At 46.7% G+C, this 22,431-nt stretch overlaps 1 protein-coding gene and 1 pseudogene across 1 annotated transcript; both read left to right on the plus strand.

Moving 5' to 3' along the window:
* Positions 1 to 1,949: 1,949 nt before the first annotated feature.
* LOC129783512 (ankyrin repeat domain-containing protein 26-like) lies at positions 1,950 to 14,268 on the plus strand. Its single transcript, XM_055793467.1, has 10 exons — positions 1,950 to 1,996; positions 2,838 to 2,987; positions 4,254 to 4,392; positions 6,339 to 6,552; positions 8,731 to 8,914; positions 9,372 to 9,518; positions 10,671 to 11,624; positions 12,935 to 13,090; positions 13,512 to 13,646; positions 14,148 to 14,268. The coding sequence occupies exons 7-10, from the start codon at positions 11,427 to 11,429 to the stop codon at positions 14,202 to 14,204; spliced, it is 546 nt and encodes a 181-aa protein (XP_055649442.1). The 5' UTR covers positions 1,950 to 1,996; positions 2,838 to 2,987; positions 4,254 to 4,392; positions 6,339 to 6,552; positions 8,731 to 8,914; positions 9,372 to 9,518; positions 10,671 to 11,426; the 3' UTR covers positions 14,205 to 14,268.
* Positions 14,269 to 18,585: 4,317 nt separating this feature from the next.
* The window catches only part of LOC129783465 (ankyrin repeat domain-containing protein 26-like), a 55,736-nt pseudogene continuing 51,890 nt past the window's right edge, over positions 18,586 to 22,431 (plus strand).

Here is a 22,431-nt window from a genome sequence, read left to right on the forward strand (position 1 = left end):
GAGGTGGACAAAAAGATGAACACGTGCAGGTATTGCTCCCCAGCAACATGCGGAAAAATTAATCAGCCGTACATATCCTGGCATGTAGCCGTTCATATGGAAGGTGAAGATTTATGGTTTTTAGTGTAAGTCACAAGTTGTTGGACAGTCTGTTTTGCCTTGGAACGAAACCATACAATTAAATTTCGTGAAGCAACCCGTGTTTCACATCCGTGGACAAGGTGAAATGCCATGTGCATGAGAGCGTTTCTCATCAGCGCGGATCTTTGCTGTCTCTAAAGCAGTGCAGGCTGGGGCTGTGGGTGCTACTGGAGATATGCAGCCCACCTGCACTGCAGGAAGGCCATTCTGGTCTGACTGTCAGATGGAGCTGTATGTTGTACAATATTGTACGTGTTGTGCCAAGCTTTCTGCAGGTAAAGAAAGCAGCTGTCATGTATTTGACAACAGCAATCATAGGTGATGCTGTGAAGAAATTCAGGGAAAATCTGCGGCGCATGTGATTTTGACTACAACCGAGCTGTAGTTCTGACTTGTCTTGGTCACTTTAATTAGTAATGTGTCATTAATTTAAAAATAACCGGTGCAGTTAAAGAGCATGGGTGTTGGTCAGAAAGGCCTGGTTTCTCATGTGTAAATTCACCAAGTCAGAGGCACTGATGCAAGTGCCTGGATGAATCGGTAAAACAGGGCTGGGCTAGCCAGGGCTGGCACGGGCAGCGTGTGCAGCATGTAGTGGTTTAGGCAATAGCTCTAACTCAGAGTTATGGTGGAGGTGCTGGATGTGCTTGGGTTTGAAAGCACACGGTCTTCGTTAGCTTCAACGGAAACTGCAGGATTCTGCTGTGCAAATCAATGAAACTGTGAGATACAGTCCGCTGTTCAGGAAAGTCAGAACATGTTTTTAAGGAAGTCTCTGTTGGGAGGTAAAACCGCTGCTGAAGCGATAGCAGCGATGGAGCGTGTGTAAAAGAGCCTGGGGAGACCCGCAGCCTTCTGGAGCCAGGCAGAGTATTTCCTGTTCACTTGAGCTATTGGTCACGACGGGAAGATGCTTCCTACAAACTGGGGTTTGTTCTAATGGAAATAGGTGACTGGTGAATAAAGAGGGCAGTGGAGAGTTGTCTTTTTTCCCCATTTTTGGAAAACGGAATGCACTATTGTTCCAGTTTAACAGCAGGTGGCACTTGGTTCCAGTGCAAGTAGTTATCTCTTCATTGCCATAAAAAGAAATCCATACAATTATATCAGTTCTGATTCTCAATCAAAGAATGAAAATAGCTTCTAAACAGGGTCTTGACTACTAATTCATGTGCTGTGATATCTGCATGGTGTGTCTTCATTGCCTTTCACTAAAATTCCTCTTTCCTGTGAAACCAGTTGTGTTTGTGGGTTTGGGATCTTTTTTTCTTTCCTCTCCTTGTTCGCAGATCCACTTGATTTTTTTCTGGTGGTGTTACAACGAACATTGTGCAGTCCTCCTAACGCTTTGTCCATCAGTAATGTTTTCACTTTTTTCTTGTTCCTGTTTTAAGAGACACTATTGTTTTCTTTCTAAGGGCCGTATTTTTGTTATGTCTTGCATGATGAGTGAATTCAAAGTACTTTCAATGGCATAATACACTTTGTAGTGTAATTTTGTGAAAATGCTTCTGTATGAATTAAAAAAAATAATTTTATATTATTTCAGGGGTAAACCCTGAATTAATCAATCTTGGATGTGGTGTTTCTGTCTTCTAGAAATACGTGAAGCTTAACTTTGTTTTTATAGGTTAAGAAGGAAAAAAGCAAACAAAGATGTTCAAAAGTGCAGGCGGTGGCAAAACAGGAATGTGTGGATAAATTAAATAACATCACTGATCGGCAAATGAAACAAAAGATTACTGTAAGGAAGAATGACTGTTTGAAAATGGAGAATGAAAACACAATAGAAGAAAAAGACAAAAAGTTTTTCATCTGGGGAGAGCTCAAAATTGATTAAAGTGCCAATGAAAGGGTAAGTTAAGGAAATAATCTCTAATTCTTATTTGTAGTGCTATGTAAGTGTCTTAGGTTTTCTGATACTGTGGTAGTTGAAGTAGTTTCCTCAGTGGTGAAAGCCATAGTGAGTAGTCCACTGCTTCTCAAAAAATGAAGAAAAATTCTTTTTTGACAAAATGAAGCGCACGATGGAGGTTCAAATTTATTGCCTGCTCTAAAAAAAGAAAAGGGGAAACCAAAAGAAAACCCCCACCTAAATTCCTGTGATTTCCATGTCAACACTGAGGTAAAATGCATCTTCAAAACCAGAACTGAAGACTGGAAAAAGCAGTTATTTTTGTAGGAAAAGGCCACCTAGAAAAGAAAAGTAGGAACTTGGGGTTTGCTACTGCTCCCTTTTCTAGGTGATTTTAGTGATCTCCGTGCAGTTGGTGTTTTCCTTTTCATTAAGTTAATATGCCCTTTGTCAGGAGAGGGGAAAAGATGATATTACCAAACCAATCTCAAAAGTCTAAAGAAGGCACACGTATTTTTATGCAGACCTAAGCAGGAGCTTTTTCTGTCTGTCCTTCAAAGGAATCTCTGCTCTAGGTGCTTTCTGTACCGTGGCTATTGGATATAGTCCAGCTTAACCTGGATCTAGCTCAGATTCCACGTGTCCCCCTCACTCCTAGGGGAAGGGTTTTAAATACTTGGGCATATTCCACGATCTTTACAGTCAAGTCTGTGATTTTATCATAGATATTTTTTGTCTCGGTTGTTTCTGGACATCATCTTAAGTATGTCTGTTTCACAGAAATATTTTTTATAAACCTATTCACTTGGTGATTTTTTTTCTTTCTTTCTGTGTAATGCAGTAAAATTGCCCTGAATGCCAAAGGTGCAAAGAAAAGTAAAAGACAGCCTTCAAAGCAGAAGGCTCATCAGCAGATGAGCTCTTCCAGTGGCAATCATGGTCAAGTACCGGATGAGAGCACTTCCAGTGAAACATCTGAGGATGAAGGAAGGTATGCATATAAGGAATGTTGAAAATAAAACTTACTTAATGATAAAAATTGGCCTGAGAGCTAGAGGCTAGTTTGGGTTTTTGTTGTGTGTTTAGGTTTTTTGTAAACCTGACGCCTATGAAGATTCTTGTTCTTTCATGTGACCACCTGATGTTCTTTCTTGTTCTTTCTTGTTCTTTCCTGTGACTACCTGATGCGCTTTGTGTTGACAAACACTTCACTTTTGTTTAGAGTGCTTTTGAACATGCTGGCCAAGTCAACAACGAGGTCACGTGCACAAATTCTGATTAATTACATGAGTGTGTGCACAGGCATAGAAGTATTTCATGTGTTTAAAACGGGTGAGGTATCTCAGTTTTTTTCACTGCAGGTACTCAGGATTTTTTGCCCTGCTCCCCGCTCCACCTTTTCTCTTGCAGCTGTTCCCTCCTGACTTCTTGCCCACCCTGAACTTACTTGTGTGGGTTGTGGCAAAGTGCGAAAGAGAAGTTGTTGACGCTGTTCAGCCCTAGCTAAAAATCTGGTGTGTTAGCAACACTGTTTTGGTCAGAAATCTAACGCACAGCCCTGTGTGGGCTGCTGTGAAGAAAACAAACTGCATCCCAGCCAGACGCAGGACACCAGAGAATCCAAAATTACAGTTCTTTGACCTGTAGGAGAAGGATTCTCATTACTGAAGGGAGCTGAACCCCTGGTATTAAAGAGGGAATGCACGTAACCGTATAGCTCCATGTCTGTAGCTGTAAGATTTCTGTCACTTTGCGTGAAGTTTAGGGAACAGTTATTTCAACTATTTGCTTAATATCTTGCGGAAAAATTAGCCTTCCAGTAGACATTAATAGCACACAATAATTGTTTCAGTCTTGAACTATATCTAGCAAAGTTACTATGCCAGATTTTAGTTCAATTCAGTTCTGCAATTAAGTTTTCAAAGCTACGGTAGGTATTATTCATAATGCAAAGTAAGCATTTCAGTACTGAAATATATTTCTGTTTTCTAGACCTGCAGCAACAACCAGGAGTGAAAGGAACGAGGTACTGTAAAACTAGTTTCTTGGTAAACAGTCTCTATCAGCTTTTAATCACTTCGATGGGAGCAGTGTTTATGTAGTGATCAACCAGATGTACAAATTGCTGCTGGTACGCAGCTTTATTGTATTTGAGACAAATCTGTGGGCTGTGAAGGAGAGAATGAATCATTCCTGCATTTGTAATGGTCTGTACTACTAGACAGTGGAATTACAGAAAGTACTGTATTTTTTGTAGGTCAGCAGACAAATGGAAGTAACTGATGGCCCTGGTTTAACTCACTCATCTGACCCAACTTCAGAGGATGTCCGGTTAGAAGCTTCAGCCTACAAGGAGACTATGCTGCTGTTGGAAGAGCTTAGCGTGGTTCATACGGGTATGTTTTCAAGTCTCTGTCTTCAGCTGTTACAAGTTCCCCTTAAAACATGATTTCTTTGTAGGCACTCCTAAGTATTTTAATTTCATATTTTGATATAGTATCTCTTTGTGACTAGAGATCCCCCTCAAAAGCTGTGAAACTGACACCTAACCTGAGATGTTGCCTGCATTACCAGCCGATGTGCCTTACGTTATCATTGGTTCTCTGTCTAGTCAGAGCTGGAGAAGCAGTTTCTTGCAAAGTACAGTTCAGCTCCTTCTAATGCGGTCATCAAAAGTCAGCAAGAGCTTTTTCTTCTTTATATCCCCTTGATGTGGTTTAAGCCCAGCCACACCTAAACACGTAAGCACCACACAGCCACTCACTTGTTCCACCCCAGTGGGGTGGGGGAGAGCATCGGAAAGGGAAAAGTGAGAAAACTCATGGGTCGGCATGAAAACAGTTTAATAGCAAAAGCCACGCACGCAAGCAAAGCAAAGCAAGGAATTCATCCAGCACGTCCCATGGGCAGGCGGGTGTTCAGCCATCTCCAGGACAGCAGGGCTCCGTCACGCATAACAAATACCTGGGAAGACAAAGTGCCATCACTCTGGATGTCCCTCCCTTCCTTCGTCCTCCCCCAGCTTTATATGCTGAGCATGATGCCGCGTGGCATGGCACATCCCTTGGGTCAGCTGGGGTCAGCTGTCCCAGCCGTGTCCCGGCCCGGCTCCTTGCGTACCCCCAGCCTGCTCGCTGGTGGGGTGGGGTGAGGAGCAGGAAAGGCCTTGGCTCTGTGTGGGCGCTGCTGGGCCATAAGGAACACATCCCCGTGCTACCAACCCTGTTTGCGGCACAACTGTAAAACATGGCCCCGTACCAGCGACTGCGAAGAAAATTAACACTATCCCAGCCACAACCAGCACCCCCCTCAACAGCTAATGACAAAGAGTACAGCAAAATAATGGCTTTGCTTAAAAATAGTAAGTACATATATATAACAAATTTCAACTGTCATAAGATGCTTGCGTATATGCACAAGGCATTATATAAACATAAGCATCACTTACTAGGGCTCTTAAACTATGCTAAAATTTCATTAGGCAAGTGTTAACCTTGGCCGAAGGCCAAACTCCCCCCCCAGTGCTGCCACTGCCCCTCCTTGACAAAACGGGGCGAAAAAGCTGGTGGGTCAGTGTGAAGGCAGGGCTGTCACTTCCCAGTGACTGTCACTGGCAAAACAGACTCCACCGATTAAAATACATTTGGATAGTGAGAAACAAAGACCCCAAACCTGAGAAGGACACGTCGGCACCCCCCCTGCTCAAGCTCTGCTGCGCTCCTTCCCTGCCACCTCCCCAGGCAGCGCGGGGAGGCTGCGGTCGGCAGTCGGGACGTAGCAGTTTCTCTGCTGCTCCTTCCTCGTCCCTTTTCCCTGCTCCAGTGTGAGTCCTCCCCCAGGCTGCAGTCCTTTGGGGAAAATCTCCTCCAGCCTGGGCCCTCCATGGGTCGCAGGTCCTTCGGGAAGGATCCGCCTGCTCTGGCACGGGGTCCTCCGCAGCACTGCGCTGTGGGTATCTGCTCCAGCATGGTTCTCTCCGGGGCTGCAGGGGAATCTCTGCTCTGGCACCTGGAGCAGCACCTCTCCCTCCTCCTTCGCTGACCTGGGTGTTCGTTTGCGGGGCTGGTTTTCACATGCTTTTCCCCTTCTCTGCCCGTGTGGTGGTTTCGCCCTTTCCTACATTTGTTTTTCCTGAGGAGCTGCCAGCACGGCTGAGAGGCTCAGCTGTGCCCTGCGGTGGGTCCATTGAAACCGTCCATGTCCAGCACGGGGCGACCCCTGGCTTCTTCTCACAGGGACCTTCCCACTAACCTGCCACCTGCACCTAATACAGCAAAGCATTGAACAGCTTATACATTGGGCAGTATTTGTGCAGCTTTGTGTCTTTTCTGTCTCAAAACAGGTTCTGCTACTTTGTTGAAAATGCAAAACATACTTCTTGAATATGAACGGAGAATAGAACGTCAGAAAAATCGGTATAAAGCTCTCTCAAGAGAAGTAAGGAAATTGGAAGATGAAAGGGAGGAGTCACAGTTCAGAGCGGAGAAGACTCAAGATTTGAAATCCGTGTCGGCTCACCAAGAAGCGGAATGGAAAAGGGGTATCCAAAGCCTTAGGTATGTAAATTGTGGTCTGATAATGTATTATCTTGTCAGTGGTTTTGTTCCGAAAGACACTGATGGTGCAGGCAACAGGATGAGAAGTTCCCAGTCTTTTGGGTTTGGGTTTTTTGAATCCCGTGGGCCAGTTATGCTATGAAGTACATAATGTGAGAGGGGAAAAACGTCCGGATACCAGCTCCATGTACAGTCTTCTGGATGTTGTTCTAACTTTGTTTTCTAGCAAGAAAAGAGCAAGAGAGTGTGTACGGGGAAATCAGATTTATAAGAGAGATTTGCGAGGTGGTTGGGTGTGGGTTTTTTTTTCATTTTGTCCTCGCAGCTTCAGTTGGCCTATAATACTAGGATTTCTGGTAACTCCACCCAGTGCAAGTCAAAGCAGAGCTTAGAGCATTTGTTTGCTTACCTGTTTGTTTGTTGGAAAGGTCAAGTTTGGGATTGCCCCTTTCCCCACACTCCTGAGCTAGACCCGGAGGCGTGAGGTTTCTCATCGCTGTTGACATCACGTCCGACAGGGGTGGCCAGCAGGCACCGTAGGCAGTTGAGCAAGGACAACTGCAGAGCCCTGGCCTGGGAGGGGAGATCTCCTCGTGGTGATCCCCGGTGGGATGGCGTGGCTGGGGAGCTGGCCCAGCAGGGCCAGGCGGCCCAGGCAGAGCGCGAGCTCAGCAGGAGCCACCGTGAGCTGGCAGCTGGGGCGGCCCGCAGCGGCCTGGGCTGTCTGGGGGGCAGCAGTGCCAGGGCACTGGGGGCAGGGAGTGCCCACCCCTCCTCAGGGCTTGCTGAGCTGTGTCTCGAGCCCGGGGTCCGGTTTTTGGCCGCCCAGCCCAGGAGATCTTGCCCAGCCCGTGTGAGGTCGGCAGGGAGATGCCGGGCTGGCGCGGGGGCAGGAGCACCAGCCCTGTGAGGGGAGGCTGCGGGAGCTGGGCCTGGGGGAGTTGGGCCTCCCAGCGCGGGGGAGGGGAGTACGAGGAAGACGAGGCCGGTCCCAGCTTGGCCTGGGTTTGACTTCAGCAGGTGTTCAAAATCCTCAAGCATCTGTCAAGTATAAAGAAGTAGTATTTTCATTCTAAGTGAATTCTCCAAGCAGCGTTAAATTTATACTTTAAAAGTTACACTTTTTGCGAAATTACCCTAGAAATTACATGTAAAGCTTTTTCCTTGCAATATACGCCATTCAAATACAAATGTTTCTGTCAGTCTTTCAAGTAATTTTAGTGGTGGTTGATTCTTGTTTTGCAGAATTTCTAAAGCAGGCTTTCAATTGGCAGTTCTTCCCTTACGCTGACACTTGATTTTTTTTTTTTTTTTCTTGTTGACTGTTGCGAGTATATGGGAAAAAATAGTCAAAATAATGATCAAACACAAAGCTGCTTGCTTGTTTGGGTACCGTGGGCACACCATGGACCGTTTTTTACCATGTCAGTGCTTATTGCTGATTGTTTCAGTTGGTAAAGAAGCTGACCTTCCATAAGGCTTTCCTTGTAAGTCAGCTTCAAAATGAAATTGCTGTAGTTTTTCCCAGAGGTAGATCCGACTGGGGTTTAAAACTGTTTTTAATCGTATTCAGCTTAAACCCCATGCATTTCTGAATCTGGTTTTGAACACTGACATCCTTCTGGAGTAAACGGAAGCTGCTTGTCCTGCCTGTGGTCAGCAGTTGTTTTAGACTTACAGAAGGCTTGCTGAATAATTGTTGGGTCTGCCATAGGTAAGTGGCGTGCTGATTCACCAGTATTGCTTCTGGTCACTGAATCCGTAATGTGTAGGCACTGCTCAGTATACTAAGAAAATGTATACTAACCATAGTAAAAGTTTACGATGCTTTGATCTGATGAGACAACAAACTCCTTTTTCAGCAAAATGGCTGTAATATGAAGATGGATTTTTTTAATTTTATTATAGAAGTGTGCACACTGGTGTGTGTTTCCCTATACAAATTTAAAAATAACTGATACATCACTCAACGTTTTTTTTCTGTATCTTGTACAACTGATACCATGCACAATGGAATGAAGTTAGAATTCTTTAAAAAGTTGAAAAGTACAGTAAAAATATGAACTCTGAAAACGTTTAACATTTTTTATGGTTTGAGTTGTCTCTGCAAGTTCATCATGTGGAATATCTACTTTTATATCAGTGCTTTTGTTTCTCAAATACTCCGTTAAATCCCAGATCTTCTTTGAAACAAGAAGAAGAAAAGAGGCTCAGAGTAGAAGTGCTGTGTGAGAAAAGGAGAGAAGACCTCCGAAGGAAAGAAGATCAATGTTGTAAAGAGATGGAGGAGAAACAGAAACTTGAGTTACAGTCTAGGAATTTAGAAATGGAGTTAAGAACACTGAGAAAGCTCTTGAAACAGGTATATTAAATAATAAATTAAACTCTTTGTCTTATTTTCTGCTTCTTTTCAATTGTATTCCAGTATGCCTAGAGAAGGAGGCGCTTTGTTCACGGAAGAGGCGTTGGATAACAGTTGTCAAATTTTGAGGACAGTAGAGTACAGTTGGTTCACAATTGGGCTGTTCTTTTTTTTTTTTTTTTTGCTTTGCAGTTTATTATTCCTTTTTTCCTTTTTCAAAATTTAGGTTTCATTTGTATTTCAGGCAAAGCCTGACCTTTTTTTGAATTACTACAAAACATCCTGTATTTCGCCTTCTTAAATTTTCATAAGAAAATTTAAATTTATTTATTTATAGGTGGATTATCATAACGGTGGGGAATCAAAAATGTTTTCAAGTATGCAAGGGAGAATGGGAAGATGTATTGCTAGCTCTGTTTTTTCTTAAGATGCAAGCAGTTTTATTGTATTACTGTAGGTTGAAGAGGAACGTGATGAAACACAGAGACAGCGCTCTCAGGAAAAGAGGGCCAGAGCCCTTCAAGAAGGAATTTTGAACAACCACCTTGGGAGACAAAAGGAACTAGAAGAAGAGACAAGAAGATCTATCGGAAAAAATTCAGAGGTAAGCAGATTTTTTTTCTAATAAATTACATTTCACCATGTTTGTTTTAAAGTCATAATAAATCTTACATAACTTTTTCTGTTTCCTGATGTTTATTTACTGTTTACCAGTGTAACTTATCTGGGTAAATTCCTTTCTTGTTTTCTCTTATGTCTAAAAGTTCTGGAAAGCAGCATCACTCCTGTATGTACCTGAATTACTTGTGCAAGTCGGAAGCTAATAGAAGACACTATTTACACCGTTTCTTAACCTATCTGTTATTTTCCATTTCATAGACATTTTGTCATCGCTTTTTAGGCTTTCTAGCAGTGAAACACCTAGCTACCTATGGCAAGGTTGACCAGGAAGAAAGTTGTTTGACAGTGTTTGTGTTTCCATTGCTTTTATTTTTTAATTAGTTATTCCCTTATTGAACTTACTTCAAGTATGCCTTTCTTTGCCACCTCCACATAACTAAAATTTTATGATCGACTATCAGCAATGAATTCAACTCTCTGTAAGAGTTAGAGTAACTGGAGGAGAAAAAGCAATCATAAACACTGTATTAAAAAAGATCTTGAAAAGAGTTTACTGAATTTCCTAAAGAATGTGCAGTGCCTTGAAGCCTTTTTGTTCTTGGCTGTGCTGCCCAATAAATGTAGGGTGAATGTGTTTAAGTGGGAAAAAGTTATACATACAATAAAGAGGAAATATACAGGACTATTGCATTCCGGGGGTGATTGAGTCTTATAGCTAACTTTCAGTAATACAAAAGGATAAGTGTTCAGAAGACATTTGAGAAGGAAAATACCCTTTCTGGCCTTGTTTTTACCAGAGCTGTAGCACAACTAATTCAACCTTAAAGGCAGTATTATAAAGGCATGCACATACAAGAAAGCGCTGTCATTTTAAAAGCTTTGGTTGCTGGTTTAAGGGGGGAAAAAACCGTAACTGTATATTTGGGATGTTCATTTAGGTTTTAAGGCTATGTCGCACTTCCGTTGGGTACGTACGTTGTACATGTGCATGGGTTCACAGAGTAGCTTATTGCCTGAAACTTCATCTTCGAAGTCATGCTTCGGTACTAGAAATGTTAAAATGCAGTTTATTGCTGCAGGTTTTTTGTAGATTCATTTCCCAATTGGCTCTTTATTCATTTTCCCTGTCATTCAGGAATCCCGCACTGATAGAGAAGAGGATCTGTTGTACAAGAATCAGTTACTACAAGATGAGATTGCTATGCTAAGGCTAGAACTCACTCAAGTAAGACTTAGGCACCAGGAGGAACAAGGAAAATATTTAAAGGAAAATGAGACCTTGAAAGAAAAAAATGAAGCTCTCAAAAAGGAACTTAAACTGCACAAGGAAGCATTAAGACAAATGTTTTTTCAGTTCAACGCGGAGCTGGACTTAGTAAAGAGAGAATCTGCAGTGCTGACTTCCAAACTTGAGCAGACAAACAAAAGCAAAGACAGACTAGAGACAGAAATTGAGTCATTGCGTTCCTCCCTGAACGCTGCAGTTCAAGAACTTGAACTTCATTTGTCATCAAAAAGCAATGCTGAACGAAGATTTCCCAGAGAACGTGATGAATGCCTTTGCTTGCAAGTCGAGCTCCATCGTGACCTCTCTGACGTGCAAGAAACCAACAAGAGCTTGTCTCTGCAGCTGTGTAAAGCTAAAAGCAAAGCTAATAGGCTGGAAAATGAGCTTCACCAGTTGAAGCAAATGCTCGGAGAAAAAGCTTTGCTTTTAGAAATGACAAAAAAGAATTAAGTCAAGGCCAGTGTTGGGCAAAGGAATGTGATCGTGCTCGACAACTTGAGAAAGATCCAGTAAGCAAACTTGTAATAAAACAGGAGTCCCTGCAGGAGCGATTGGCCCAGCTCCAGAGTGAAAACCTTTTTACTCCATCAGCAATGGGAAGAGATGCAGAACAAGAGGATCATGAAAGAAAAAATAGCGGATTATGGGCAGGAGCGTTTTAAAGACATTTTCAACAAACTTAGAGCTGATACAGAAAAGCAAGTTTATCTAATAGAAGAGCGAAACAAGGATTTAAATGCCAAGCGTACTGATTTAAGGGAACAAGTCTTTAAATACGAGACTGACGTAGTAGAAAGACAGGTAAAGTATATGCGTAGAAAGAACAATTTAAAGTTTGTCCGTTCTTGAAATTAGTTTGTTCCTCCAATGTATCCGGTGTAAGTTACATGCATGGGGCCAAAGAATACTCATTTGTTCTGGTTTGTTATGTTTCCCTCGGAATTGCGGAAAGTTTTGGCAATGGGGATATTAGTCCTCAGATCTAAGCAGAGAACAGAAAAAAGGTACCCAAGTCTAAGCTTTGATCAAGAAAGGTGATTCTTCTCTAGAACTTTTTTCCATCTATTTTCCTTAGTCCATGTTATGCCCTATAGAATAGTCTAAAGTATTTGATGGTTTTGATGTAAGTATTGCACTGATGACATGAATGAGAGTGGTATAAAAGGAGGAACCATCCAATACACGAGGGCTGAGAAATGAAGATGCAGAGAAGTGAAGTGGTTGGGGACAGATTTATATGAAGCTTCTATAGAGGGGAAAAAAGAGGTTCTCTGTAAGCTGCTATCAAGATTGAAGAGTATTAGTAATGTCCAGCTGTTGATTTCTGTATGTGTTTTGAGGGTTCTGAGGGGCCTGCGTGTTCCTCAAAGTTCATGTCAGACGGTGACCTTAAGCTTTCTCTTCTGTGATGTGTAGCCACACTCCAGCAGTACTGTCAATCATTGTGAACTGTGACTTGCTTTGTATTCTTACTACCAAAATAATGGGTTCCTTTTGAAGATCATGTGAGAGAGTGTGTGTGTGTATATGTATATAGCTATATATATATATGAGCTATCCAGATTTTTGTAAACCTAATCTATCAGTATTTCTAAAACGAGCTGAGTAAGAAGACTACAAGAGGATGTGATTCAACATACCCTTAAAGTGTATCTCAAAGGAGCTTTCAGATATTTGTATTCATTTAATTGTATTTGTATAGTGAAGAAACAGAAGAAAGAACAATCTAACACAAAGTCCTGCCTTCAGTCACCAGAGTAATATTTGCAGTCAAACTGTGGCTCTTAGATCACAACAGATTTCTTTGGGTTTTGTTAGAAAAAAATACCCGATTGCAGTGTGTTCCTGTGTATTGTTCAAGGAAGAACAATACCTGAGCCTTTTTTATGTGTTAGGAAACAGGAATCCTCATGAACAGCTGCTGATAGTCAAAGGTGCTCAGCTGAGAAAGATGACGAGAGGTCATCATCTGTGCAGATGCCTGCTGGTGGCAGGCAAAATTTCATACTTTTGGGTTCAGTCTAGACAGGTCTAACCGTATAACAAAATAAGTTAAAGGCGTATTTCGTGTTCTTAGAACTTTCTTCATGCTAATTTAACTGTTTCGTTAGGGCATGTTTGGACAACTGCAGCAGGAGCTTGCTGCTGCACTTAAAAAGCAATCTATGCCAGAAGCTTCACTTGAAGTTACTACGCGCTACCACAGTGACCTGGAGAGAGACAAGCTGCGCTTGCAAAAGGAGTTGGAAAAAACGGTGAAAACTAAGGTAGTTAATGTCTGTAACTATATGAATAAATCTGAGTGTAGCTGTTGAAAGCAGGAGCGAATGTTGTCCTTTTGCACCACCTTATGCAGTGTTCTTACGAAAACTGAAGTATAGAGGGAACCAGAGGAGCTTTGCAGGAAAGCTGTAGGGTGATTCTGTGTGTGTGTGCATGTCATCTTATCCCCCAAAGTTGTAACCTCATCCTGTCGCTTCTAGAGTATTCCTTCTTCCCACCAGCTCCAGCTGCTGTTCTTGGTTATGGTTCCTAAGGTGTGTTTTACACTCCACGCCAACCTTGGCCATAGGTCTTGGATGGGTGGAGGAGAGCTTAGGCCTGTTTCTGTGTAAGTTACTGCATTCTCCTGCGCTCTTGTCTTTTCCGGCCACCTTACTTTTTCTTCTGCCACTGTTGCTTTCACAGACGCAGAAGCAGAACATGCTGGCTCTGACATCCAAGGACTTGCACAGCACGTGGGAGGAGCACTTGAAGTCAAGATCCCACCTTGAAGAGCGCGTTGCTCAGCTGGACGAGGAGAAGGCTGAACTGTTGCAACAGGTGAGCCCAGAAAATTCTCCAGGCACCGAGCCAATACCCAGGAGAACCACATGCACCTTCTGGTCAGGTTCTTACGTATCATTGTTTTCTGTTATCCCTGCCATTCAGGCTGCGAGTACCTTATCGTTTGGGGGTCATGGAGGAAGCAAATAAAAGCTAGATGGGTATCCTTGTGTAAGTTCTGGAGTGGCTCTGTTGGGAAGAGTTCCCGGTGTGGTTTGCTATCAGTTGAGCACATCGAGCAAGGCCACAGTTCCCAATTCTTCCTTGGATTTTGTGTGGTCATCTTCTGACCCCTTGGTTTCTGGGCAGGTTTAAAATGCTTGATGTTTCCAGTGCGTGTGTGGAGGAGCTGCTGTATGTTTTCAGCGTAGCGGGAGCTTAAAAGCCTTGCCGAAAAACATACTGAAGGAATGCTGGGTAAATGAACGAGTGCTTGGGAAACAAGCAGCGCCTGCCAGTTGCCAAGGGACAGCCTTCCCCTTTTCTCCTTTTCTGTAGAGGGAAAATGGAAGTACAAAGTCAAAACAGCTGCCAGCTCTCCTCTGGTGTGGCTGAGAAAACACCAAGAGGAGGAAAACCAGCATGTGGCTAAGTAAATGGCCACACAGAAGAGGTGGAGGTAATGGCTGAGGGGAATAAAATGTTGAAGAACTCCAAAAGATCAGATTCCTCCACAAGCCCCTGCCTGCTGGTTGCTGGAAGATCCCATGAAAGCTTTGGATGGATCCATGTTCTCCCATGAAGTGCATACCTACGTAATCCCTACTATGAGCAGAGGCACTGCCAAAAGTGTTCTCCAGCATCTTTTCCACCTGTTATGTCTAGAAGAGGATGGCCTTTGCTTCAGCGAGGGCATCTGTTTCTGTAGTTACGTATTGGTCTGTTTGATGTGAAACCTGAAGGGATGGAATATCCTCAGGAATTCCGTCCCGTGGCATTCTGTGGAACGTGGCTAACGGATAGAGACGTCCGGCAGCTTCTCTGTGGAGAGCGCTAGATGCACAGACTGTACGTAGGTATTTTTCCTGTGCTCTGTTTGTGTGATACACTTTCAAAAGAGAAAAGAAAGATGTGAGAGTGAAAGAAAGGAAGTGAAGAAGCTGGTAGAGTTGAAACGCCCAGCTGAACTACGTCTGGCCCAAGAAATGAAAAGAAACCTCGATCTGCAGAAAGACTGTAAGAGGGACGGCTTTTTAGCATGGTGAAGAGGTATCCCTGCGTAGAAGTCATGTTTTATTAAACTTTAGTGTAAAAATAGGTGTACCTAACTGTGAGCAGATGCCGGCCTCGTGTTAGTTCTTGCAAGGTACTTCTGTACACCAGCCCCTAGTTTTCACTAGCTGCCAAAACAACTGCAGGTGCAGGTTGCCCTGCAGTTCTCCTGGGAAAAAGGGAGTCTTTCATTCCTCTTTTCAGGTGAAATCTGGACTCTCCAAGTGTATGTGGCGCAGGAATACTGGTTTTTCCTGGTAATTCCTAGTGTGTCAAGCACGTTAAAGATGAAGCAAGCTGTGTCTGTGCTGTTTACATGAGAGTATGTGAAAAAGTCCAGTTTTGTTCCTTTGCTTCATTGTTTTCATGACTAGTTTGCTGTGCAGGTTGAAGAGGCTGCTGAGCAGAGCTACGAAGGAACTAAGGGTGTATGAGGAGAGAGGGGGACTGTCCCAGCTTAATTTGCAGGGAGAAGTGAAGAACAGGTATTCTGAAGTGGTCAATGAAATTGGCAGATTAAGAACAAAGGTGAGCTTTGCTTTGTTTGGGTTATTGTGGTGTTTTTTCTTGTGAAACCTTTGTTCTTTCTTTATACTTCTTTTCATATTGTTGACTTTTTTTCTTGGCTGTATTTCTGAAATTATTTGGCTGTTTTTTGATGTTCCTTCTATGGTCACAGTAGTAGGCGACTGTAATACTGATGTAGCTCTTAGGGGTAAAGACGGAAGTGTTACGTACACAGCAGTATCTGCGAGGGCACATCAGGGGTAGGCTGTCCTGCAGAGGAAGGGCAAAGCAAGAGCCACAGCAAGGCTGGCAGGGTCTGTGACCACACAGGCCAGGGATCAGCCCCACAGGCCCTCACCAAGAAGAGCAGAAGAGTTCTGGGGACAGTTCTGGGGACAGTAAGCAGAGTGCGCCAAGAGTGCAGATCACCAGGCCGGTCCATAGGGATGGGCAGGTCTGCAGTCCTACTGGGCCGTCACGTCCATGGGTGAGGGTCAGGGCTGAGAGCAGTGAAGGCCCAGCACAGGCCTGGCTGCAGCTTGAGGCCGTGGCAGCATCGTCGGGCTCCGACGGATGCATTCCCTCTCGGAAGAGAGGGGAGTAACGCCACCATCACTCGGAACAGCTCTGTGCAGTTGGCCTTGCCCAAGGTCACCCCCTGAAGCCTGTCTCGGGCACGAGTTGAGCAGGAGGCAGGTGGGGGTTTGCTTTTCGGAATGGTGTCTTTGCTTCCCAGGGCACAATGCAGTGTGAGGTGGTGCGGAAAAAAACCTGTAACTTGTTGCTTACTAGTAGCTGACTCAGTCCGTCTTTCCCTTGTCATGGAGGCCCAGAAGTAGAGTTCCCAGAAGTGCTTCTGAGGTTGCTCTGGGTGATAGATTCTAGTTTTTAATTTTGCATCCTTTCTGTCTAATAATAAACAAACAGTTCCTGTTGTGCCCTTAACACTATATCCACAGGACCCATCAGCACTCCCTTATCTTCCAAGCCTGAAACTGAATTTCAGCCCAGGCAGCTACCAAAGTCCCTACCAACTAAAACTGGGTAATCACGGGGGGGTTTAATACCATTCTGAAACATTTGACATTGCACAGGAACTGTAGGGTCTCCTGGTCTTGGCTGGGGAATGACCTGTAAAAAACCCAAGTTTTTGTGGCTGAGCATGCGTGCACTTGAAAAAGGACTAGAGAAGAAATACTTCCTCCTGGAAAGAGCACAGAGATGGATTGTGTTTACTCTGTATTGCCACCTTGTAAATAAATTCCTGCCTTTCTTCTAATGTTTGGAAGAAAACAAATACACCCAATTAAAAAATGCATTTTGCTCTCCATTCCCCCATTAAATGGTCAGACTGATTACAGAGGTGCTCTTGAAATGGCTGCTGCTCATAGCCATTTCCCAAAACTCATAGAATTCGGGTTTTGCAACCTGAATTTACTTGGCTGTGTTTTCAACAAAAGTCTTTTTTCTGTCTTTTTAAAATTATTATTTATTATAGCTTTTCCTTCTAGGGATCACGTCTACAATAACAGAACGCTGCTAATACACTGAGGATCAGCTAAGGAAAGTGACTGTACATCAGCCACTTTGGTCGGCGAGAACACTGCCAGAGCGAACAGGCTTGATAAAGCTGTGAAGGCTCATTCCAGAAAGCAAAATGAAGGTTTTAGGAGCTGTACCATTATTAGCGATGAAGAAAAAGAAGGTATTTCACAGGGCTGAATCTTCTCCCTAAAAAGTGGTACCAGATTCCTGTCCTGTTGTCATCAATATCTTCACTGCTAATCACAGTGAAGTGTGTCCCTCTCTCTGATTGAGGATTTCTTTCCCATCTCTCCGTTTTTCACAAACTCATTGGCAAGAGACAGTTTCTAAGAGGAAGAAGTGTGCTGCCAAGGTGTTCCATGAGTCACACCATCTAGGGTATACTGGACTGTGACATCACCCCAAAACCTTACGGTACTTATAATAAGGTTTCACCACGCTGAACTACCTAGCGGCATCACCGCAGCAGTAGAATAGGAGGATGGTTCCCAACTTATCTACACCAAAGGCGTGACCTGTCTTTTGATTTCTGGACCACGTTTCCATACCCTCAGTGCGCGTTTGTGTTCTTTTGTGGCAGTGCCAGCTCGGCCACATTTACTGGAAAGTAACTTTCTGACCCTGTCATGGCAAGGCAGGTAACTAGATGGTGCCTACAGCCCCCCCCAGCCCCCCTCCCGCTGTATTAACCCTTGCTGTTTGATCCTTTGGCATCCATTTGCCCAGGGCTAACGATGGCACACAAGCAGGACTGCTCAACAAGCTAGGAGGCAAATTGCTCGCAGAGCTGTTTTGGCCGTAACTCCCTGACGAGATGCCCTTGCCCTGAACGACAAGCGCTTCCAAGTTTGAGCCATTTGCTTTTAAAACCGACTCGCCCGAGCCCCCCAGCGTGCTCGCAGCGCGGGCCCCGCCGGGGCCAGCGGGGAGCTGCTGCTGCCCGGTACGCCGGCACCCCCCGGGCTTCCCGGCAGCGGCCCGAGTGCTCTGCGGGGGGCGCAGCGCCGCCGCCACCCGCCGCGCCTCTCGCTGCCCCCGGCCCCGCTCGGCAGCGCCGCGGCCGGGCACCGCGCAGGAGCCGCCGGGCACCGCGGGGCAGGAAGTGACGTCACTCGCGCGGGACACGCGCCGGAGCAGACCCCGCCCCCGCCAGCAGAGCCCGCCGGCCGTTTAACCGCCGCGCTCGCCGCTGAGGGAGGCGCTGCCCGCCGCTGCCGCGCTGAGGAGCAGCCTGTGCGCTCGGCTTCCCGCCCTCTGGTGGTTCGCTCCGTAGACAGCCGTACCGGGCCGCTGCCCGGGGCCCCGACCCCCCGATCCCCCTGCCCCGGGGGCCCCCCCGATCCCCCGATCCCCCGTCCCTGCCCCGGGGCCCCCCCCCGATCCCCCGTCCCTGCCCCGGGGCCCCCCCCCGATCCCCCGTCCCTGCCCCGGGGGCCCCCCCCGATCCCCCGTCCCTGCCCCGGGGGCCCCCCCCGATCCCCCGTCCCTGCCCCGGGGGCCCCCCCCGATCCCCCGTCCCTGCCCCGGGGGCCCCCCCCCGATCCCCCTGCCCCGGGGGCCCCCCCGATCCCCCGATCCCCCTGCCCCGGGGGCCCCCCCGATCCCCCGATCCCCCTGCCCCGGGGGCCCCCCCGATCCCCCGATCCCCCTGCCCCGGGGGCCCCCCCCGATCCCCCGTCCCTGCCCCGGCCCACCGGCTGCCTCCCGCCGTCCCCTCCCTGAGGCGGGACCGTGCCCGCGCCCCTGCCGCGGGATGAAGAGGTTTTTCGGGTTCTGGAGGAAGAAGAAGGGGCAGCCGGCAGCGTCCGGCAGCGCCGCCAAGCCCTTCCCCACCGGTGCCTACGAGCTCCGGCTGCAGGAGCTGGGCAAGCTGCACCGTGCGGCCGCCCGTGGCGACCTGGGTCAGGTGCGGCAGAGACTGAAGAAATGCGGCATCGACGAGCGGGACACGGCGGAGCGGTAAGCGGCGGGGGGCAGCAGCGCCGGGCGGTGCTGGGGCGGGGTGCGGGGGGGTTGCGGGCAGCGCCGGGACCCGCAGGTGCAGCTGCAGCCGCCGGCAGCTCAAGGGCGCTGGGAGCGAACGGCAGCATCGCTGCGGGGAGCCTCAGCCTGGGCGGGGAGCCAGGCCTGTGCTGCCAGGAGCCCTTGGAGTCGGCCGAGCATCCCCCGTCTTGCCCCGGCCCCCTCCGTGCCCTCGTTCCCGGGGGTGCTGCCTTGCCTGGGGGCGCAGGAGCGGCAGGGGGCCGGCAGCAGCCTGGCCGGGGGGGTTGCAGAAGGAGCCTCAGGGCCATTCTCCAGGCTCGCTTGGAAGGCAGAGTGCATGCACCTCGGAGGCCTCGGCATGCGGGGTTAGTAGTTGAGCTGAGCAAGCTGCACTGCCTCAGCTGGAGTAAAAGAGGGTAAGCGCTGCGTTTAGGAAAGGGTAAATGTGCTGTGTATTGGTGCTGTGTGGACGGTTGCCTGATGTGCCTTTTGTGACTGTGATGTTGCAGCCAAAGCAACATCAGTCTGATTTTAGGTGGCAGTTACTTTGCTGTTTGCTCTGTGGCCTTGGTACAGCTAATTAGTGCCTTGGTTTGGAAGATCTGGGCAGTGCCATGCAGAGGGAGCTGCTGCTTCTGGCAGGTGTTATGATGTGTGCTTTTGAGTCAAGCACAGCAAGTACTTGGCAGTTATATCTTAGGGAGAAGCCCTGGGCTGCAGCATAGCTCCTCATGATCCACCGTAAGCATAAGGGAATCAGCTGAAGTTTTTGGGTCTTGGATGTGTCGAGCTGTTAATGCCTTTTCTGAAAAGACTCTGAGTCAAAACATCCATGACATTCAGAGGAGATGCTGGTTTAATCGGAGTACTTCAGCATCCTGGGCTGTCTTTTTCTGAAGACTGGACTTTTGCCAGCCAGCTAGCTTATTGCCCTGAAAACACCTGAAACTGTCTAGATTTGTAGGAAGGCGATGAAGAGTGCAGTCAGCACGTGGGCTGTGTGCCTGAGTGTTGCCAGCCAGTATTTGTTTATGCAGCTGCAGGTGGGGGATGCCATTTAAGGTGGCTTGAGTGCACTTTTGTGCATAATTCAGCTGCCAGAGTCAAGGTGCCCGATGGCATTTATGGAAATAGTTCGGAAAGTTTCTCTCTTTTTCTTCTTACTGCTTCCTGATTCAGTCAGCAGTCAGTCACCAGCTCTTAGCAGACCCTGGTACGAAATTTCGCTAGTTTTTGCGTTTCAAGTTCATCTTGTCTAGAAAGCTTCTTTTCCTCTGAAGGGTTTCCTTCTGTGTGCCAGGCAATTATCAGTGTTATAAGAGGACAAATAAAGTCACAAACTGTAAAAAACCAAGCCGGGGGCGGGGGGGGGAGAGGGAGGGAAGAAAGAAAAGGCAGCATACTATGATGAGCACGGTGGTGGTTTTGCCGTGATAATGCCCAGTGCTGAAAAGCGAGGCTGAGAGCAATTTGGTGGCCAGAGCCTGCCTACTTGCTGCAGCCACTGCCCTCTGTACCAGCCATGAGGGTTGCAAGGCCACCTGTGCCCTCTTAGTGCTTGTGGGTGTGATGTGTGTTGTGAGTGACCACCAGATGCAGGTGCGTTTCAGGGCTTCGTGTTGGAAGACTTGGTATCATTGGAAATAGAGGTGAAGAGTAGGAAATAATGCAAAGTAACGGCAACAATGTGTGCGTTGGTTGTATGAATATCTCAGGTTTGCTGCTCAGGATTTCCAAAAGCAAAATCCTGCACCAGGAACATGGCAAGGATCACACCAACAGGTTCCTTCCATAAAGTGGGTCCTGTAGCCCATAAGACCTCCCAAAAGTACGCTTGATACAGCATCAGTTAGGAGCAGGCAGCTTTCAGAGGTGGTCTAGCAAAACCTTCAGCCTCACTGACAGAGACGGGCAAAAGTCAGCACAGAGTTGGAAGCACTGCGGGCACAATGCCAGCTAGTCATGGATCCTGGGTCAGAGCTCATCGCTAAGGGAGATTGACCCTGTCAGCTGCCTGTCAGACTGAACTCCAGCGCTTTCATTGCTTGGCTTGTAGCTGCTGGGTTGTCGGCTCAAGGGCCATTCAAAGTGCGTACTGCCAGCCTGCTGTTTCCCAGTGGGGTTGTTTCGTGGCTGCTCAGGCATCAGCAGTTCTCTTCTACTCTGTAGGTGATCAGCGTAGCAGCAGCAGGAGCAGGAACAGAATCTGGGCAGTGTCCCCAGGGCTGGGTGGCAGAAGAACTTCGGTGTTACTGGAGGCCTCTTGCAGGGACAGGCAACCCTGAGCCCTGGTGTTCTCTGCCAGCCTGTTCCCTGAAGTGGATCTTCTGTGGAGCACAGCAGGCCTCGCTCCAAGCAGAGCTGTCTCCTGTTGACAAACTGAGAGGCTTGGTTGAGGAGGACAGCAACAAGTCCAAGTTTTCTGAAGGCTTTTCTGTTTGCAGAGCTGATAGTGACTACTTGACGTCTGTCATGCTTCCTAGTGGTTGGTAGTAGCAGCTTTCAGATGATTGTGGACTCCTTCATAACCAGTTCTGGTTAGCTTTCAGATAATCTCAGTCAGTCGTTTCTTCAGAGATGAAGAATCCCGCATGTTTCCATGGGAATTTCTCAAAAAGTGGTGGTAGTTGCTCTTGAGCTACTCCTCTGTCAGTGCTCCAGTCTGTTCCCTGTCTGTAGCAAGACATTACAAATTCTTTGAAGTTTTCTGTATTTCTCTCATCCTCATCTTTGTTGCAGTGGAGGAGGATGTCAGCTGCCCTGTAGCAAGTATCTGTGTTACAGATTACTGTGTTTCTGCATCACCTGCCACTGCATTTGTGTACCTCTCCCTTTCCATTCCCCCTTAGCCAGGGAGCTGTTGTGCTCCTGTCTCAGCAAGGTACCCAAACAATTGCAAGGCTAGTTGAGCTTTCCTAAATACAGAGAAGGACCTGCCTGCAGCGATGTGGTTCAGAACCAGTGCTGGTGTTCCCCTCAGTTCTTGAGGAACTGTGGGATTGTTACTGCATCACCTTCAAGGGAGGAAGGTCCCAGCTGTTTTCTAGCTTGTCTTCTGCTCTGTTGGGACAGGCGTCCTACAGAGCAGGAGGTGCTTTGCTTTTGCACAGAGTGAAGCTTGTGCTGATTTGTGCCTCTGATTTAGGGGGAAACACATGCAAGGACTTTCTGGGCAATTTCTTTCAGTATAAGTAGGCTGGTTAATTGACATCAGACCTAAGATGTTCTGTGGTTTGAAGGAGGGGTTTTTTGTTTGTTTTTTTTTCCTCTGGCAAGGCTTTAACTTGAAGAAAAGAGTTTCATTTTCTTATGCTGGTCATGTATTATGGAAACACAGTATTCCCTCCCCGGAGAGGACTTCCTCTGTAGTAGGCTTATTATGACTATCGTAGTTACACGTATCTGAAGGGTCGGGTATTACTTTCCTGTACTCAGGATTACAGTGTTCTGCTGTCTGGTTTGCTGCATGTAATGGGGGGCACTTTGGTGCAAGTGAGTACTTGGTTTTGTTGCAGTAGTAAGCAAGCTAGAGAAA

Source organism: Falco peregrinus, unplaced genomic scaffold, assembly GCF_023634155.1.
Source record: "Falco peregrinus isolate bFalPer1 unplaced genomic scaffold, bFalPer1.pri scaffold_42, whole genome shotgun sequence".
In the NCBI taxonomy this organism is placed as follows: domain Eukaryota; kingdom Metazoa; phylum Chordata; class Aves; order Falconiformes; family Falconidae; genus Falco; species Falco peregrinus.

What these genes read in the sequence shown, in the direction of transcription:
- LOC129783512 (XM_055793467.1), top strand. Translation starts at nt 11,427, where the DNA reads ATGCAGAACAAGAGGATCATGAAAGAAAAAATAGCGGATTATGGGCAG. An exon ending in AAAAAACGGTGAAAACTAAG is followed by an intron (nt 13,091 to 13,511) that starts GTAGTTAATGTC and finishes TTGCTTTCACAG; the next exon opens with ACGCAGAAGCAGAACATGCT. An exon ending in AGGCTGAACTGTTGCAACAG is followed by an intron (nt 13,647 to 14,147) that starts GTGAGCCCAGAA and finishes CCTTTTCTGTAG; the next exon opens with AGGGAAAATGGAAGTACAAA.